This window comes from Zeus faber (genome assembly GCF_960531495.2).
Source record: "Zeus faber genome assembly, chromosome: 5".
NCBI lineage: Eukaryota > Metazoa > Chordata > Actinopteri > Zeiformes > Zeidae > Zeus > Zeus faber.
The window spans coordinates 13,927,132-13,946,704 of record NC_137192.1 but is presented as its reverse complement, the minus strand read 5'-3'; the positions used below and the strand labels follow the sequence as shown (position 1 = coordinate 13,946,704).

The 19,573-nt window shown below is 45.5% G+C and overlaps 3 protein-coding genes across 3 annotated transcripts in view; 2 read left to right on the top strand and 1 right to left on the bottom strand.

Annotated features, from left to right (window-relative positions):
• Positions 1–5,982, top strand: part of cacna1da (calcium channel, voltage-dependent, L type, alpha 1D subunit, a) — a gene marked incomplete at both ends in the record, with an annotated part of 61,315 nt that extends 55,333 nt beyond the window's left edge. The window contains 6 exons of the mRNA XM_080001475.1: positions 637–663; positions 1,984–2,112; positions 2,719–2,858; positions 3,301–3,407; positions 5,270–5,587; positions 5,677–5,982. Coding sequence (XP_079857601.1) covers positions 637–663; positions 1,984–2,112; positions 2,719–2,858; positions 3,301–3,407; positions 5,270–5,587; positions 5,677–5,982 — 1,027 coding nt within the window. The remainder of the gene's footprint in view (positions 1–636; positions 664–1,983; positions 2,113–2,718; positions 2,859–3,300; positions 3,408–5,269; positions 5,588–5,676) is intronic.
• Positions 5,983–9,287: 3,305 nt separating this feature from the next.
• On the bottom strand, positions 9,288–12,481 carry LOC307230538 (parapinopsin-like; the record flags this gene model as incomplete). The annotated part of the gene is made up of 4 exons (XM_080000974.1): positions 9,288–9,404; positions 10,957–11,199; positions 11,325–11,653; positions 12,148–12,481. The coding sequence occupies 4 exons, from the start codon at positions 12,479–12,481 to the stop codon at positions 9,288–9,290; spliced, it is 1,023 nt and encodes a 340-aa protein (XP_079857100.1).
• A 4,490-nt stretch (positions 12,482–16,971) lies between these two features.
• Positions 16,972–19,573, top strand: part of cacna2d3 (calcium channel, voltage dependent, alpha2/delta subunit 3) — a gene marked incomplete at both ends in the record, with an annotated part of 28,514 nt that continues 25,912 nt past the window's right edge. Inside the window, 2 exons of the mRNA XM_080000973.1 lie at positions 16,972–17,081; positions 18,390–18,471. Coding sequence (XP_079857099.1) covers positions 16,972–17,081; positions 18,390–18,471 — 192 coding nt within the window. The remainder of the gene's footprint in view (positions 17,082–18,389; positions 18,472–19,573) is intronic.

Genomic DNA, 19,573 nt, shown 5'->3' with positions numbered 1-19,573 from the left:
ATTCACCTGTGGGGAATGTTCAAGACTAATTATCAAACTAAGCCAAATGTCTGACATATGAAAGTCTCTCTTAGTCGGCTCAGGTTGTGTCTCGTCGATTCAGTTTGCGTTCGGAGCATGCCAGAGGTACACACTGTCATATAAAACATTTTTTATTTTATTTTTCCCCGACAGACGTGGAGCAGGTTTTCCCTATCATACATTCCCTCCATTCCATAACCAACGAACCCCCCCCCCCCCCCCCCTTTTTTTTTTTCTTCTGTGACCAATAACACTTGACTTATCCCCGGACAGTCCACATGGCACGCTCAGTTATGCCTCTTCGGGTATTGGGCGTTTATTTATTCACTTAAAAACAACAACAACAACAACAACAAAAAAAGCAGCCTGTACAATATCATTCCTGTCACTTTGTGAAAGAAAAATGGCTTTCGCTTTGTTCCCTATCTTTAATGGTGATAATTGAATCGTCAATCCACAGCAGCCTACGCCCGCCATCACTCATGTCTTCTTCTTCTCCTGCATATATATGGAAATGCTGTATATGTTTCATATACTGTATGATATATATGTACACGCTGAGGCCCTGCCTAACAAAATGCTTTCTCTCAACCATCCTTCTGCTCTCTTGGACAGGAGTCGCTACTATGAGACCTATGTTAGGTATGTTGTTTTCCCAGGAATGGCTTCCGCAGCTCGTCTCCGTGGCAGGGTGGAGAAGATAACGCTCGTAGTTTTTTTTTTAATCTAAAAATTGTTTCGCTTTAACAAATATTGGAAGTGTTAATATAGTAAATAATGAATTTCTGTGAGGCCCGTGCCGTAGACTGTACAGTATGCCGCCCGGCCATTTCTCCTGTCGATTACCTAATGTCTGATAAAGTAAAATGGGATTGAATGTGAGTGGCCAGCGTAGTGCCCGGACACTGCATGTGTTTTTAAAGAATGCAAGCACCACTAAGAGACGCGTAAGCGCTTGCCTTGAGGAAGGACGCAAAGGTCCTTCAAGTCCACTAGAATGTTAAAACAAAAAAAAACCACACGACTTAAAGCCGCCATAGACAACTTTTGCGCCGCCGTTGCAAAGACGACCTGGATCGCTCCACGGTCGCTCGGATCGCTCCGTAGGAATGATCGACACCAGCTTTGTAAATAAGAGAGAAGGAAGAAGCGCGTTCACTGAAGAGTTCAAATGAAATGATCAAAATTTTTCGTTTCATTTGATTTTGCTTTGGTTGCGCAATCATAGATTTGTATACATAGACGCTGCATTGGCGGCTTGAGCTCGTCGCTGCGATACGTAGACGTCGCCGACATATTGAAACGGGCAGTACTGGCTTGTAAACAAATACAAGTAAACAGGGGGAGCTGCGGTTTTTCTAGATAAAACAACTACAACGTTTACATTTCTCAACCGATTTCATTGACTCGTTTTTATATTCAAGGGATCATTTTTAACCGGGAGTTCGAACCCGGTGGCATTCCGGATGCATCGTGCTATGGAGGCTTATAGGGAACCATTCTTAACACCGACGGTGTCTTTATCCTACATCCATGACACTGTACACTCAGCATTAACTTCACGATGATAAGTCAAAGCAAAAAAGTTGTCTATCGCTCCTTTAAAGAAGCCAGTTGCTTGGTTCTGCGCGTACATGCCTCAGCTCATTCGGCCGCACATACACATACACTCCACTTTGTGATTCATAATGAAAAAAAAAACGAGATCTGCTTTTTGACTATAGGGACTAAAATGACTCGCGCTCCTAATTCCTCTCTCGAACACCGTAAAAGCCTGAGCGACGCTCTTGGGAATGCTTGAGTCCGGCCGCCTGTTGTCTTTGCTGGCTCGTGCGTCAGTCGATGAGGCTGCTTCGGAAGGCTTGCGTCTGCATGGCACCGCATGGCAGTACCCCGTTCCCGTGTCCCCGAGAGGAACGCCGCCCTCGGCCGCCTAACGTGCGCGTCCCCGCCCCGCTGCAGGTCCCACGGGGGAGATGGACACCACCCCACCATCCGCAGGGAGGAGGAGCTGGAGGAGGATCGCTACTCTGGGGAGTACTACAGTGGCGAGGAGTTCTATGAGGACGACAGCATGCTATCAGGGGACAGGTACCATGAACTCCGTCCTATTATGACACTGGAGGAACCACTTCAGGTCCTTTTTCACAGGTGGTACTTTCGGTTCCGAAATTGTTTCCCTCTTGGATAGTCCCCGGTGCCTTAAAAGTCCCCACGGCTGAAGTGGTACTTTTTAGGAGAACAGGAACCATCAGGGTGTTTTCCTGAACGATACTGGTTGGTCAAACACAAGCTGTGCATGAGTCGGTAAGCCTCGAAATTTTTTAAACACTCACTGCTTGCTCGTGGTACTCGCTTCCCCCTCGCTCCTTTTGTTTGATAAAAGAAAATGGACGGCCAGAACCTGTTGCTGCTCTGGTCGCTTTTTTTTTTTTTTTTTTTTTCGGGAAAAGCGAACAAGAGCTCTTTTAGGGGCTAAGATTCCCATTGCAGAAGTTCCCGGGCCGAAATAGTTCCTTATTTACTCCCTGTACCATGCTGGAAAAGCGGCTCTGGTAAACTGGATGTTGAACACTGTTTTCAAATTGGAGTTTATTTGAAAAATATATTTTCCGATACCCCACAGCCCTCATAAACGCCCATGTTTTCGAGTAAGAAAACGTTTGATGTTGATCGCTGAGATGTTTCTGTCGGCAGGTATCAGAACAGTGACACGGAGTACGAGACTCCCAAAGGCTACCATCACCCCGACAGCTACTATGAAGACGACGAGCAGCCGCTCTACCGGGATTCACAGCGCTCGCCAAAGAGACGGTTGCTTCCTGCCACGCCTCAAAGTACGCCACCCCAGGGGTCTTAAGCTTTTTTTTTTTTTTTTTTAGCCCACAGCCCCCCAAATGGTTTGACGTCAAAGCTGTAGACCCCCTATATGTTTTCAACAATATGCCAAAACCCAGATCCAAATCTTTTTTTCTTCTATGCACTCATTTCACGTCAGAGTATAGTCTATAAATGCATCACGATACAGGGTGATGTGAATAATTTTCAAAATTTTGTATTTCAAAAATTCACGAAATTGGAGATGCTTCAAAGTGTTTAGAGGACCTCTTTGAATACACAGCTTCCCCGTACAGTCAAGATGTGTAGTATTCAAAAAGGAAAAGTGTAAAACAGACATAGTCGATTACATTCACAACCTTAGTTCCTCATTTTTTTTGGAGTGTGATGTGATTTCGTGAACGCCTGCATCCACTCTCTCTTCTTCTCCTCAAACGTCAGGTCACAGGAGACCGTCCTTCAACTTTGAGTGTCTGCGTCGGCAGGGCAGCCAGGACGAGCTTCCACATCAGCGCACGGCTCTGCCGCTGCACCTGATGCAGCACCAGGTGACGTAGCGCTCTCTCTCTGATTCCAGTGTCAGGCACGCACAGTTTGTCGTATTTGTGACATCGTTCTTTTAACATGTAAGAATTGTAATCACATGTAATCACATCTACAGCCCCTTTCCCACTAGCACCGAAAGCCGTAAATCCACTGGCAATGTTTCCGACTGGCACCGTGTGGGAAAGGAAGCCGGTCTCGATGTTCCATAAAAGTCGTTCCGTAAATTTCTCCACTCTCAACCCAGCACCATTTCAGGGAAAATGCCGAAACAGCTGTGAATGGAAGTGTGTAGGAATGGAAGCAGTAACATTGCTGTAAAGTAGGTTTGGAGCCCAATCCCGATAATGCACAAATAAGGGTTTTTTTATGGATATTTATTTCGTACAATTATATACTTTTAATTATTTGTTTTCAGGGAGGAAAAAAAAAACAACCTTCTGTAAAATGGCGAGTCCGATCCCAATCGCGGAGCTCGGCTGCAAAGATCAGAAACTGAAACACGTCTTTATGGAGACAGGTCTTTATATTCTTAAATGTTATTATTTATCTTCTTAAAAATGCCACTCACACCCTAGACGTGTCTTCTACATTTCGGGGTGTGGTGCGGGGACATCAGGCACAAGCTCTTCGCTTTCCCGCCGGCTGCACCGCAGCGCGGAGACGGAGGGAGCGAGCGGACAGGGAGATGGAGAACGGGTGGAGAGCGTTCATTCTCCGGAGGCTGAGGGAGTAGGACTGGTTGAAAATGCTCACACTGATTTAAGAACTTTGGGTTCAGGGTTATTTTGCGTCCGGGGACAGGGGGGCTCTGTCCCCTCTTGTGTCGGCAGAGGGAAGAGTCCGTGAGGCGGGGAGACGGGGAGCGACGCGCTGGTTTAAAAACTGATTCTGTTACGTCGTCTCACCTGATGTGAAACACCTCTAACACGAGCGGCACATAATGTAACCAGAACCGTCATCTATGTGGGAACAGACTCCATACACAACTTTTCCGTAAAGAAGGCCAATGTGGGAATGACTATCTACTGCCTTTAGTGGATTTTTTTTTATCCAGCAATGTTTTAGATTTCATGTGGGAAAGGGGCTTACATGATTATAAATATATATTTGTGTAACGTTACACAATTAATTTAACGCCAATTTTAAGGTCCCAATTTTATTCTCAGTTATTTTCTTGGTATTCTAATATATCAACGGTATTAAGCATAACTGTATTTGAAATCCAATTTTAGTGATTACATTTTCCTTAATTTCCATCCCGGGGATCAATAAAGCGTTATCTTATCTTATCTCATGAACACTTTGTGTGCTGTACATACAAGCTAAATATTGGCAAAGCTAAGACGCTGCATTCTCCAGCTCAGTTCTCTCTTCGTTTGCAGTTGTAATTGCCAGTTCACTTGTTAGTTCCACATTTTTGGCTGCGGATCCTCAGTCCTCATGCTCTGTGTGTGTGTGTGTGTGTGTGTGTGTGTGTGTGTGTGTGTGTGTGTGTGTGTGGGTCTGGGCATGTGCATCTTCTTTCTTACACTTCCCACTCCCAGCAATCGGCTCTGGCAGCACACAAATGCCAACATTGCCGATAATCAGGCAAAAACTGAGACGAGCTTGTGCGTTTTGTGTTTAAGAGAGAAGAGAGAGCCAGGAACATTAGAATGGTTGACACCGTTTTTTAAGATGTTGATATTCTGTGTCACATGCTAAATGGTACATTTTCCATTTTTGATCAAAATAGTGGAAACATCTGCATCTGGCTTATTGCGGCAGTCCCATCGCTCCCACTGTTCCACTGTCCTACAGCTAGATCCCCTGTATGTGAAGGCTGTATTCAGGTTGTATTGGTGAGCACTTCCTTCCTTTTCAGGTAATGGCAGTAGCAGGCCTGGACTCCAGCAGAGCTCACCGCATCTCCCCGACCCGCTCCACCCGCTCGTGGGCCACCCCTCCCGCCACACCAGCCAGTAAAGAGCAGTCGCCGTACTACACGCCGCTGATCCGCGTGGACCACCCGCACCGGGAGAGCTCTGCCAGCAGCCAGGTCTCCGTCCGCAAGAGCTCCTGGTACACGGACGACCCGGAGTACTCCCAGAGGACCTACTCGCCCGTCCACCTGCAGGTCCCGCCCGAGTACCGGAACCAGTACCACCAGAAGAGAGGCAGTGCCACCAGCCTGGTGGAAGCGGTGAGTCTTTGGACTGAGTCAGAGAGCACATTCCATTGCAAATAATTCGGGAGCATTGTGAACACCCATATTTCTCTGTTTATTTTTAGGTTCTGATATCTGAAGGACTTGGGAGATACGCCAAGGATCCCAAGTTCGTCGCCGCCACAAAGCACGAGATAGCAGACGCCTGTGAGATGACGATAGACGAGATGGAGAGCGCCGCCAGCCACCTGCTGAACGGGGGCGTGGCTCCGGGCATCAACGGGGTCAACGTCTTCCCCATCCTGAACCCCAGGGACTACGAGCTGCAGGACGCCGCCGCCAGCTACAGCGACGAGGAGCCCGAGACGGAACAAAGAGCTCCTTACGAGGAGGACCTCGCGGACGAGATGATATGTATCACAACTTTATAGCAGCAGCTGGATTAAACTCTGTACACAAGAACCTTTTTCGGTTACCATCGGTGAAAATAATTGAAAAAAAAAAAAAAATGCATCTATTGGCTCTGACCAAAAGAAGTGCCTTTTACATTGAAGAAAAAGGCACCTAAAAGAGAGACATCAGCCCCTTCCACTTCATTGCTCTCCACCTGCCGGCGAAGGAGGTACGGCTCAGAACGGAACGGACTATGCACTCCTAAAAAAGTGACTTGGAGCTGGAGTTCTACTTCAGGATGTTGTTGGCGTCGCTGTTGGAATTGCTTCGCTGGTGAAGGTGGGAGACGCTTGGAAGGCGGGTCTCTTAGGGTGATGACAATCAGATGTAAGATGTCATTACCTCAGTCACTTTAATAAGGTTTGGCATATCATGCAAGTTTTCAATGCAAGCGTAGAAAGGCATATCTCCTCCCGTAGACGTTAGAAAACCTCCATACCCACGTAGTTAGAGCAGACGATTTAAAACGGTCACGTACTATAGTCGAGTCAAAGCGAGAAGAGCGCCGCTAGAGTTTTACAAGATTATACAGGATCTATCTGTCCTACAAATAGCATCATTCAACTTGAGATATTTACTTTTAAAGTGACAAAAGCATTTGTAATAAATGCACTAGCAGGCAGGTTATTTGAAAATTTAGAATAGCCTGATTAATATTTCATAGTTGACATGCTGTAAATGTATTGTATTATAAAATAAAATAAAACTTTGTAAAGAGATATTCTATATTTTGTAATTATGTACCATTTAAAAGATCAGCAATATGGACCCTTGTGACTCCTATTGTGCTAAGAAAGCAGAATTGTGCTTTTTATTAGGTACAATATTCTAATATTTCTTTGCCTTTTATTTCTGCTGGTATGCACCCTTTAATTTGCATGTGAAAACAGCAACTTAAGAGGTTACGCTTGTGTGACAACACTGCTGCACAAGATAAGCAAACATGTGTTTCATGAGCATAGGAGCGCTGAGTGTTATTTCACCAAACCAACACCGCATGCATAAAAAGTACAACTCTGCCAAAAGGAACATTTCGGAAACAAGGATCTGAAGTTTCGGTTTTATGTCGACTTGACAAACATATTGTTTTGCATATTTTGTGCAGGGTAACCACAAGAATTTCAAATGCATAATGCATTAATACTGCTGCTTTTTTGTTGGTTTTAAAGTCAAACCTAGGTTTTATCATCCCCTACTGAAATGCCTTTTGCTGCTGAAAGAAAAAAAAAAAAAAAAGATAAATGTTAAAAACAGGGATACATTAATATATCTCATTGCGTGTGCTGGTATTTTTTTCCTGGGCATACTCTATGTTGATCATGGTGTATTTCCGTTGAATCTTCATACAGAATCTTCCTAAACACGTCTTAGCCTTCATGTTGCGTGCGGAGGGCTTGGAGCAGAGCCTGAGATGGCAGCGAGGACGCTGCGCTCACATCCAGAGGCTGCTCTGGCAGCGCAGGTGGGGGAGGCGGCGGGTGGTGCGCCGGTGTACGGGATGTGGCCCAGGTGGAGAGAGGCTAAGCAATACTAAACCCCGTCACTTTTCTCTCTCAGCCTGCCTGGTTCATGCATACAGTTTACCTCCTTAGGCACCGGGGACAACATATCAGCGTCTGGACTTGTCTGTTCGTCATAGTAGTCACTGGAGTTTTACACAGAGGAGTGAGCGGAGCAGGGTTAAACGCCATCCCCCCCCAACGCCCCCAACCCCAAACCCCCCGATACTAGTGTTTAATTTGCTTTGTATCGTAACTGTTGATATACGTTTTAATCGATGACATTGTGAGGATGAGACGATTCCCTGACCCATGACCAGGGGCCGCTGCGTGGGCTCACAACACCTGGAATGTGAGACAAAAGAGCCCGACTGTCTTCATCAGCTACCGTTAAAAAACTAAACTAGGATGATATTACTGGGAAAAGGACGCTATGACGTAGGTTTTTTCGGCGACATGTGCAAGTCTGAGTTAGCACAGAGGATATTAGGCATATACATGATTTGTAGTTCATGGGTGTTGGATTTGTAGTTGAGTGCGTATTGTACTCTTAATTCAACCGAATACTGTCATGAAAATGTTGGTTTTCCACTTTGTGTGCAAATTGAAAGGGCTCTTTGAATTGTTTGTGAGTAAAAAAAAAAAAAAAAAAAAATGTGTTCTAGTCCTTTTGTTGATGATTATCATATGAAAGGACCAATGCACATAACGGGCACATTGTACTATTCGTAGCAATTACAGTACTGATGAACTGAAGATATGCATTATTTTGTAAACACTTTTCAAAAAGTTGTGTTAAACTAAAGACAAAAACAACTTACTTTTACCTCATGTCAGGGATTCCTGAAATAAAAGAGAAAAACACTGATTTGGTTGAGTCTATACCAATGGTATTTAAAAAAAATTCGCACTTAGCTGTTTGTCTTTGCACAAGTAACTGTATAGTGCTTTTGTTTCTCCTTTTCTAAACAAATTTGTGTATTAAGGTGAGACAATTTTGTACTTTTGTGACTGTGTGTATGGTTTAGTGAACTATATTTGTCATTTACACCTCACCTTTCAATGCTGGGACTGAAAGAGTATATTTAAAAATATATATTTTCAAGGTGCACTGTTCCTCTGTTTGGGGATGGGCGGGGAAAAAAGATCCAATGGTTTAGTACCAGTTTACAGAGAAACACCTATTGATTTGAACATTTTTATTAGTTTTCATCATATTGCTATGATTCTATTTATTATTACAAATATTAATGTTCTGAGATATGTATTAAAATAGAAGATAATGTAAACTATGTACAAAGGTATGGAAAGACCCATGGTAATGTTCTCTACTTGAAAGTCTTGATATTTGCTCTGTAATGTTTTTATTCCGTAAACATGATTTCTCTTAGTAGCAAATGCTTTACTTAAACCCTCTCGGTTTTGTATTAATACATTTTTTTTTGTATTTTTCCAATTTATTTTGGCCTTGACTTCATTTTAATCGATACTGATGATTTCATTTTGTAAAGGTTATTATTGAATAAACTTATGCTGAAATATGCTTCTTTAATTTGCATTTGATACAGAATAAGTGACGGGTGTGTACTGAGTGCAACAACATGTAAATCTTAAGCGCATTTTAATATCACTGTTGCAAAAACACAGGTGAACACGTGTCATATTCAAGGAGCTGCACTCTATTTACAATAGGTAGTAGCAGTAGTTCTCACAAATCCTTCGACAGCTCTTCTGGTCGGTGACGCCACAACAAGCGGGAGGCAAATTGTATGAATCTGCGCATTTCAGGGGGGGTAGACTTTGTTGTTTGACGACTCCACTGTGGTTTGGAGCTCCGATTCCTCGTCGTCAGTGCGGGACGTTCTCCCACACGAGAGGAAGGGCACAGCGTAGCCCCTGAACTGCCAAACACAGGACACGTGCACGTCAGCAGTGCGCATTGAGGTTCGTGGCGCAACTGTGGGGAGCGACAGAAAATTTTGCGCCACCAGATGGCGCTGCTGTCTGAAGCGACCACCGCTCCCGTCACAGTGGCCGCAGGATGACGACAGGCCTAGGAAGTGACGGAGTACTTTTACTCAATGACTGTGCTTCAGTACACTTACAGATATCTCTACTTCATTCCGTCTCAGGGAACTTTATATTTTTAATTCCACTATATTTTTAAATTTCCTTTTGTAAATGTCCAAATGACCTTTAACGCCACTGCATTTATACAGCAATCAGCCACAACGTTAAAACCACCTGACTAAAATCGTGAAGCTCCCCCTCGTGCCCCCAAAACAGCTCTGACCCGTGGAGGCACGGACTCCACAAGACCTCTGAAGGTGTCCTGTGGTATCTGGCACCAAGACGTTAGCAGCAGATCCTTTAAGTCCTGGAAGTTGTGAGGAAGAAGAATACATGATTCTTCAGACCATGTATTCTTCTCCATCGTGTGGAGGGCCGGGGTTTGGGTCCGATCCAATCCAGCATCTGTGGGATGTACTGGAACAGCAAGCCTGATCCATGGAGGCCCCACCTCTCAACTTCCAGGACTTAAAGGATCTGCTGCTAACGTCTTGGTGCCAGATACATGATTCTTCAGACCAGGCACCTTCTTCCATTGCACCATGGTCCAGTTCTGATGCTCACGTGCCCATCGTAGGTGCTTTCGGTGGGACTGGACCAGACGGGCTGGACTTCACTCCCCACACGCATCAATGAGCCTCGGGCGTCCATGACCCTGTCGCCGGTTCACCAATTGTCGTTCCTTGAACACTTTTGGTAGGTACTAACCACTGCATACCAGGAACACCCCCAAGACCTGCTGTTTTGGAGATGCTCGGATCCAGTTGTCATTACAATTGAACCCTCGTCAAAGTGGCTCAGATCCTTACGCTTGACCATTTTTCCTGCTTCCAACACATCAACTTCAAGAACTGACTGTTCACTTGCTGCCTAATTTATCCCACCACTTGACAGGCGCCACTGGAACGAGATGAGACATGTTATTCACTTCACCTGTCAGTGGTTTTAATGTTGTGGCTGATCGGTGTGTATAACACATGCAATTACTAGATTGTTTTGATTGAAGTGTTATTTATGCATTCAGTTCATGAAAAGGGTTAACCTTTAAGGTGTGGCCATTCCAATAATAAGGAGCCTTAAGTGCAGTGAAATCTGAATTAAAATAACACTAAACATTAAAAGAAAATACCTGAACAACAAGTTATCTAATAAGCTTATATGTTAAGGATGGATTATGTGGAAAGAAAGAGAGAAAGAGAGAAAGAAAGAAAGAAAGAAAGAATGAAAGAAAGAAAGAAAATGAATTAAATGCACCTATGTGTACATGTCATTACCAGAGTACAGACTTTTTGTTTAGGGCATTACACTAGCCTAGTTACGTGTAAGTACTTCTTCCACTTCCACTACCTAACTACTTACAAAGGGGGATTAACCCATTTTGACCTGTTTGTTGAGGTAGATGTAAATTATTGGATTGTAGGCAGTGCTGCACTTGGCCAGGTACACGGGCACCGTCCCAACCAGAGGAGGAATCTCTACGTCGGGCTTGGCCACGATGAGCAGGGCGAGGCTGGCGTAGGGCAACCAGCTGACGAGGAAAGTCAGCACCATGAGGACCACCATGCGGGCGACCTTCATCTCTGCTTTGGCTGCCGCCCCACCTTCCACACATGCCATCTTAGACACCTTCAGGGGCACAAATAATGTAATGGCATATGGACCTTCCCCTGCAATTAAATTCATATCGGTCTCCTGTTATGCAACGCTCCAGCATAATACACAGCCTGATACGTGGAACCACTCGAACTCACCTGATGCAAGGTCCACAGAAGTCTCGTGTAGGAGACCAAAATGATGGCGAAAGGAATCGCGAAGCAGAGCGCAAAGTAACACAGGATGTAGGAGACGTTTTTAGGGTCCCGGCTGTGCCAGTCCGGCGCGCAGGACGTCCCCACGCCCTCCAGCTCGTACCTGCCCCACCCAAACAGGGGCGGCAGGTTCCATATGAGGGACCAGAACCAGGACAAGGCCACGCCGCCTGCCGCGTGCTTCAGCTGGAAGGAGAAGGGCCCCAGCGGCTTGCAAACCACAAACATCCTCTCCACTGCAATCACCGCCACCGTGCACAGAGATGTGATACCTGCGGGCACCATGGGAAAGGGGTTAGCTTGTGTATAGTTTATATGCATGGGGTTTATTACAAACGATGACAAAATGGTTAACATGATGTGAATTTTAATGCGACGCCGAAACGTTCCCCCAAATCCCATCAACATAATGACCACATACTGTACACCCTGGAAATGCCATACATTCATTCATTTTAAACATGGAGAAATGACCAACAAAAAGATGTTTCATGTGTAGAAACGGAGTTACACTGCAGTAGCCTGTATACCCTGGTGCACTGATGCAGTGGATTGCAACCATATGTAAATTTGAACTCAGGTTTGCCCATAAGTGCATTTATTTCTAGCTGTTTGACTTACAGTATGTGTTTGTGGTGCAATGTATTGTCAGTTCAGTTAATCTTGATTTCCTGTTCAAACGCTCTGTGATCCTGCATCAGTGAGACAACCAGTACGGCCACACGCCCATGTGAATGTGAATCCGACAGCCCGCACGGGCACTCACCAAACAGAGCCACCGCGAAGCCCTCCATGACGCAGCCTGTCCTCCCCAGGGCGAAGGAGCCCCAGGCGTTGTTCACCACGGAGAGCAACCCCCCGGTCACGGCCGTGCCCAGGTCGGCCACCGCCATGTTCACCAGAGCGTAGTTGAGCGGCCGCCTCAGCTGCTTGTGCACGAGGGTCACAATGATCACCGCAGCGTTCAGCATGATGGCCGGGCCGGTGAAAAGGGCCATTACGACGGAGAGGGCGATGAAGCCGGCCTGCGACAGCGGGGGGTCCCGCCGCGGCCCTCCGTTGTAGTAGGAGGCGTTCGGAAAAGGAGCGTCGGGCTGCATGGGTGCACAAGTGTAAAAAGAAAAGTACGAGAACTGAACCGCCCCCGCAGCTCACGAGCGTCCAACAAGACAAAGCCTCCCTCTGTGGTTAAGTGGCCCCCTGGCCTCAGACTCAGAATCCCTTTATCCGGACTTAAAGACTAAGTCCTCCTGCGGGATGAGCGTTGATCCCGCACCTTGAAGGTGGTCAAAACAGGACGAGCCTCGCGACAAAGCGACTCGCCGCAAAACACATTTCGTCCACACGGTGCATGGTCCAGCTCTCTTCGGTAGTTACTGCAGCGCTCTTTACAATCCCTCACTCCGGACGAATGTACATAGGGGAGTAATAAGATTGTGTTATTTCACTCTCTCTCTCTCTCTCTCTCTCTCTCTCTCTCTCTCTCTCGCAAAGAGAGAGAGAGAGCGAGAAGGTTGCTTGTCAGAGCCGCGTTTAATGTGACCAACGCGTGGTTGGGAATCAAGCCGGAACAGTTTGATGAAGGTAAAAAGTCCCTCGGGCCTTCGAGGTCTGACTTTATTACCTAATTCCTGCCTCGGGACGTGAGGTCAAGCCCTGAGTTGTAACCACAGGACAGACAGTAGAGGCATGGCCGACGTGTAACCTTCCAAGAGGGTTACGTCTCATCAAGTCAAGCCAGAGATTACAAGCGGAATCCAATTAGAGACACTAGATGTACTGACGTGTTTTATTAAAATATCTGATATGAACATCTTGACACTCGGATTATCGTCAGACGTCTTTCAAAAAATGCTTTTACGGAAGCTGCATTTTCGTTAGCGCTATGTTATGTTGTGTAAATCAAAATAAACTATCGTTTATTTGGACGCATCTCTTCGCATACTTGCTGAGACTTTCTTTGGCGTACTGTATATGCAAGTCGAAGTCGGGCAACAGAATCAGAACCACGGAGAGCACCGCGCTGGCGTTAGGGTCACAGAGGTCACAATTTCAAATAAAGTGCTACAGCGAGCGTCAGAATTTGTCGTAGCAATAATGATAATAATAATAATAATATATATTTTTTCATCATTATTATTATTATTATTATTATTATTAGTAGTAGTATTGGAATAATAACAATAAGTAAATTGTATACTTTGGCTCTTCAGTTTACTTCACACTGCCTTCCGACACTTCAGTCACAGTGGGTGAACCCACTCAGACACTATGGGTCCAGGAGGGGGGTGTGCTGCTGATACTGTCCGTCACGGAGCTCCTTATCGTGGGGTCCAGACAGGACGGACTCTTCACGCTCCTCTACCTTTGATATATGATGCAATTACTAAGCAAATAAAGAGTCGAGTGGAAGCGGCGGGAAATACATCAGCCTGTACGTTCCCTGGACACAAGTGTCTTGCGCCAAAACAGTGTTTGGAGTTGGAACATTTTCCCTGTTTCTGTTTTCACTAAATACTGACAAAATAAAAAAAAACCTGTCCTGTTCCCACACATTGGGATCGAATTGCAGTCTCAGCCAGAGCTGAGTCCGGAGCAAAAAGTCTGATGTCACTGCTGTTTTATTTCACACAGCTCTGGAATGGGATCTTTAAAGCGGTTCAGAGAGCGACCACTTGTCTTAAAGCTCTGATCTGATCCCAGTGAACAGCCCGACGTTTAAAATAACGCACTTTAAAATACTGCACGTTGAAATACTGCACTTTAAAATACTGAACGTTAAAATACAGACCGTAAAAATACTGACCTTCAAAATACTGCATTTTAAAATGCTGACCTTTAAAATAATGCACTTTAAAATACTGAACGTTAAAATACAGAACGTTAAAATACTGACCTTCAAAATACTGCATTTTAAATACTGACCTTTAAAATAATGCACTTTAAAATACTGAACGTTAAACTACTGCACTTTAAAATACTTACCTTTAAACACTGACCTTTAAAATACTGAACTTTAAAATACTGCACTTTGAAATACTGCACTTCAAAATACTGACTTTCAAAATACTGACCTTTAAAATACTGACCTTTAAAATACTGAACGTTAAAATACTGCACTTTAAAATACTGCACTTTAAAATACTGGCCTTTAAAATACTGCACTTTAAAATACTGAATGTTAAAATACTGAACTTTAAAATACTGACCTTCAAATTACTGCACTTCACAATACTGTGCTTTCAAATACTGCACTTTACAATGCTGCACTTTAAAGTACTGAACTTTAAAATACTGAACTTTAAAATACCGAACTTTGAAATTCTGCACTTTAAAATACTGAACTTTAAAAAAATGCACTTTACAATATTGCACTTTAAATACTGTACTGATCTTTACAATACTGGCCTTTAAAATACTGCACTTTAAAACAGTGAACTTTAAAATACAGCACTTCACAATGCTGCACTTTAAAATACTGCTCTGCTTACCTACTACTTCTCGAATACTTCTCGTGCTCTCCCTATTTGCCATATCTCTCTCTCTTTGTGCCTCCCCTCTCGTTCTCTATCTACCATCTCTCTCTCTCTCTCTCTCTACCTTTCCCTTCTCACTCTCTCTCTCTACCCCCTCTACTTCCCTATTCTCTCCCTCTCTCTCTCTGCCCCCCTCGCTCTCTCTTTCTCTGCCTCCTCTTTCTCTACCTCCCCCTTCTCTCTCTCTGTGCCTCCCTCTCTCTCTTTCTCTGCCCCCTCTCTCTCTACATCCCCCTTCTCTCTCTCTGCCTCCCCCCTCTATTTCTTTCTCTGCCCCCCCCCTCTCTCTCTCTCTATATATATATATACTTTTTTATGCCATCTCTCGCTCTCTCTATCTCCGCCTCTCTTTCTCCCTCTCTCCCTCTTTCTGCCTCCCCCGCTCTTTCTCTATCTACCTTCTCTTTCTCTCTATGCCACCTCTCTCTCTATCTCTCTCTCTCCCTCTCTCTACCTCCCCCTTCTCGCACTCTCTCTGCCCCCCCTCTAAACCACCCTTTTCTCTCTCTGCCCCCACTCCCCTTCTCTCTCTCCCTCTCTCTACCCCCCCTCTCTCTTTCTCTGCATCCCCATCTGCCTATCTCTCTCTACCTCCCCCTCCCTTTCTTTCTCTGCCTCCCCAGTTATCTCTCTCTCTACCCCCCCTCTCTCTTTCTCTGCCTCCCCATCTCCCTCTCTCTCTCTCCACCTCCCCCCTCTCTCTCTCCTTCTCTGCCTCCCCCCTCGCTCTCTCTTTCTCTGCCTCCCCATCTTTCTCTCTCCGCCTCTACCTCTCTCCTTCTCTGCCCCTTCTCTCATTCTCTCTACCCCCTCTTTCTCTACCTCCCGCTTCTCTCTCTCTCTTTCTCTACCACCCCTCTACCTGCCCCTTCTCTCTCTCTGCCTCCCCCTCTCTCTACACCCCCCTTCTCTCTCTGTCTCTCTGCCCCCCTCTCTCTCTTTGCCCCCATCTCTCTTTCTACCTCCCCCTTTCTTTCTCTGCCTCCCCAGCTATCTCTCTCTCTACCCCCCCTCTCTCTTTCTCTGCCTCCCCATCTCCCTCTCTCTCTCCACCTCCCCCCTCTCTCTCTCCTTCTCTGCCTCCCCATCTCTCTCTCTCTCTCTCTCTCTACCTCCCCCCTCGCTCTCTCTTTCTCTGCCTCCCCATCTTTCTCTCTCCGCCTCTACCTCTCTCTTTCTCTGCCCCTTCTCTCATTCTCTCTACCCCCTCTTCCTCTACCTCCCCCTTCTCTCTCTCTGCCTCCCCCTATCTCTCTACACCCCCCTTCTGTCTCTCTCTCTCTCTGCCCCCTATCTCTCTTTCTACCTCCCCCTTCTCTCTCTCTCCCTCTCTCTCTCTGCCCCCCCACTCTCTACCTCCCTCCACGCTCTCTCTTTCTCTGCCTCCCCATCTTTCTCTCTCCGCCTCTACCTCTCTCTTTCTGTGCCCCTTCTCTCATTCTCTCTACCCCATCTTCCTCTACCTCCCCCTTCTCTCTCTCTGCCTCCCCCTCTCTCTCTACACCCCCCTTCTCTCTCTCTCTGCCCCCTATCTCTCTTTCTACCTCCCCCTTCTCTCTCTCTGCCTCCCCCTCTCTCTCTACACCCCCCTTCTCTCTCTGTCTCTCTGCCCCCCCCTCTCTCTGCCCCCTATCTCTCTTTCTACCTCCCCCTTCTCTCTCTCTGCCCCCCCCCCCTCTCTACACCCTCCTTCTCTCTCTGTCTCTCTGCCCCCCTTTCTCTCTCTGCCCCCTATCTCTCTTTCTCCCTCCCCCTTCTCTCTCTCTCTCTCTCTTTCTCTGCCCCCCCCCCCCCCCCCGCCCACTCTCTACCTCCCCCGTTTCCCCCCCCCCTCTCTCTCTCTCCCCATCTCTCTCTCCCCCTCTCTGCCCTCTGGTGGACTGGGACCAAGCCCAGCGCCGTTATTCTCGCTCCGTCCCTCGTAGCGGCAGAGAACAGCCTCGGACCCGGAGCGCCAGCGGCATCACCCGGCAAACCCAGCATGCGCTGCGGGCGTCTGGGCGCATAGCGGAGCCGGATCCAGTCCTCCTCGCCGGGGACGAGAGAGACCAAACATGCGCTGCGAATGGAGGATACTTTTTTGGCACGTGTGCTGCAGCAGAATCCTTCTGTTTCTGGTGGCCGTAGCGGAAGTTTCGGGCTCCCAGGGAATCCCGCTGCCAGTGTGAGTACCACGCTGGCGTGGAAAAGCAACTTATACCGGTTACACCTGCATGGCTGCATATCATCACGTCGGAATCCCAATGCTCAAAAAGTGTCAAGGTGCTTGAATGCCAGTCAAACCCAAACAACCTGCGCGCTTTACTAGAAATAATATGTTGTATTATAGGGATGTGAGCAGCATGAACAGGATTTAATTGCTGATGCGTTGGGTTATTCGGGGTGAGGGATTTGCAGATTTATGTGTTTGCAGAGGAAGAGGCATTATTTTTTATATAGTTTTTTATGTTTTTATTGAATCCTAACACAACAAAGGCATCACTACTTAATTGCAGAAGGGGGGGGGGGGGGGGGGTCATAACATTTAGAAGTTTCTAAAATTGCAAGCGCTTCCCAAGTTTTATACCACAATAGTTATCATGTTGCAACGTATCTTAGTTTTATGATTTAGGATCAATTATGCTATGACAGTGGAATTGTTTTCCTAATGCATAATGTATTGGAAGTAACTTTAATTATAATAACTAAGTTCTACACATGGTAACAAGTATGATTGTTATTCGATTTAATCATACGAATCCAATCTAATTCTAATGTATTATAATTCATGAACAGAAGGTGGACATATTACATTTCCCTCCTTGAGGAAACATCTGGGATCTCTTTTAAATAACGGGATGTGCACAATTGATCCGAGCAGAACCACTGAAACTACAACCATTTGAACCTTAATTAACCTGATGGAGGAATATGCAAGTGGATCTGTTTCAGCACATAATACTGTTTAATCTTTTTCTTTCTGCTTTAAGCCCTGAATTTCCATCCGGGGAATTCAGTCTTATCTTGTCTTGTCTTGTCTTATGTTCTCTTATGTTATGTTATCTTATTTTATGTTATCTTATTTTATCGTATCTTATCTTATCTTATCTTATCTTATCTTATCTTATCTTATCTTATCTTATCTTATCTTATAATATATTATTTTATCTTATATTATTTTATCTGATCTTATCTTATATTATCTTATCTTACATTATCGTATCTTATCTTGTCTTATCTTATCTTATCTTATCTTATCTTATCTTATCTTATCTTATCTAGCTGAATAAAGATGTCAATATAAATGAATTCATCAAATAAAATAGAACACTTTATTTCCACATCATTATAATTTCTAAGCGTTTTTATTGCATTAATATTTTAACAAAAGTCATTTTTTGCCTCCCCTTCTCCCCTTGAACTGACCAACGCACCAGTATAACCAAGCCTCCTCCTTTTGTCTGATTTGCCATTTCTCATGTTTGTTTTTCAGTGTGAAGCTCTGGGCGTCGGCGTTCGGCGGAGAGATTAAATCTCTCTCTGCAAAATACTCTGGATCCCAACTACTACAAAAGGTAAGTGTCCATGCTTCTCGGTTATCTCCAGGGCAACGGCATGTTCACTCCCTCCGTGCGTCCTGCAGACACAAGCACTCAATACTTCATGCCGCTTTGCCTTCATTGGTCCAGGACACATTTTAGAATCTCACCTGAATACTGATGTGCTATTTTAAAGGAGACTCAGGTGTGTTCATCAGACCCAGCTGGGTGTGTGTGTGTGTGTGTGTGTGTGTGTGTGTGTGTGTGTGGCATTTGGTTGTGTATGTGCAATGTGTTTGGTTGAGTGTGTGTGTGTGTCTGTGTGTGTGTGTGTGTGTGTGTGTGTGTGTGTGTGTGTGTGTGTGTGTGTGTGTGCATGTGCATGCGTGTGTGTGTGGGCCTCTCTGTATATGGCATTATGGTTGTGTGTGTGTGCACATATGTTTGTAGTTGGTTGAGTGTGTGTGTGTGTGTGTGTGTGTGTGTGTGTGTGTGTGTGTGTGTGTGTGTGTGTGTGTGTGTGTGTGTGTGTGTGTGTGTGTGTGTGTGCATTGTGTGCATAGCCTACTCGATATGGCCCATTACCCGCAGCAGCGATTCTGCTCTCATCTCATCTCTCCGGTTACCTCTTTGGAGTCAAGAGCTCCGACCCCAGGATATGAATGCGACAAGGAGACAAATTGAATAAGTGTGTAGTGGGTGAGATGAGACAAGTGTGGCGAAATCAGGGGGATTGATAAACAGAAGAAATATATACAAAGAAAGAGAGGGATAGTAGTACAGTTCGGGCATTGCTGTACATACTGTATTTACCAGTCTGACAATGTCTCCCATGCATTCACATCCCCCCAGCTCCACCGTTTGGTCCTGAACCATGGGGTCCACGTTTTCATCTGAAACCAAATCATGCAGTCACCATACCAACCTTATTTCCTGTATCATCAAAATACATTTTAAAGAAATTGCGACATACCAGTTATACACACACCTATATACATTTTTTTTCAACTGCAACAACATGAAGTCATAGCGGTTGCAATATGCTCCAAATATGTGTTTCTGTTTTTGCGATTGTAAGCGATTTCCATATGTCCCTGTTCATGGAGCCATGTCCGCTCTGCATCAGCATAAACCAGGG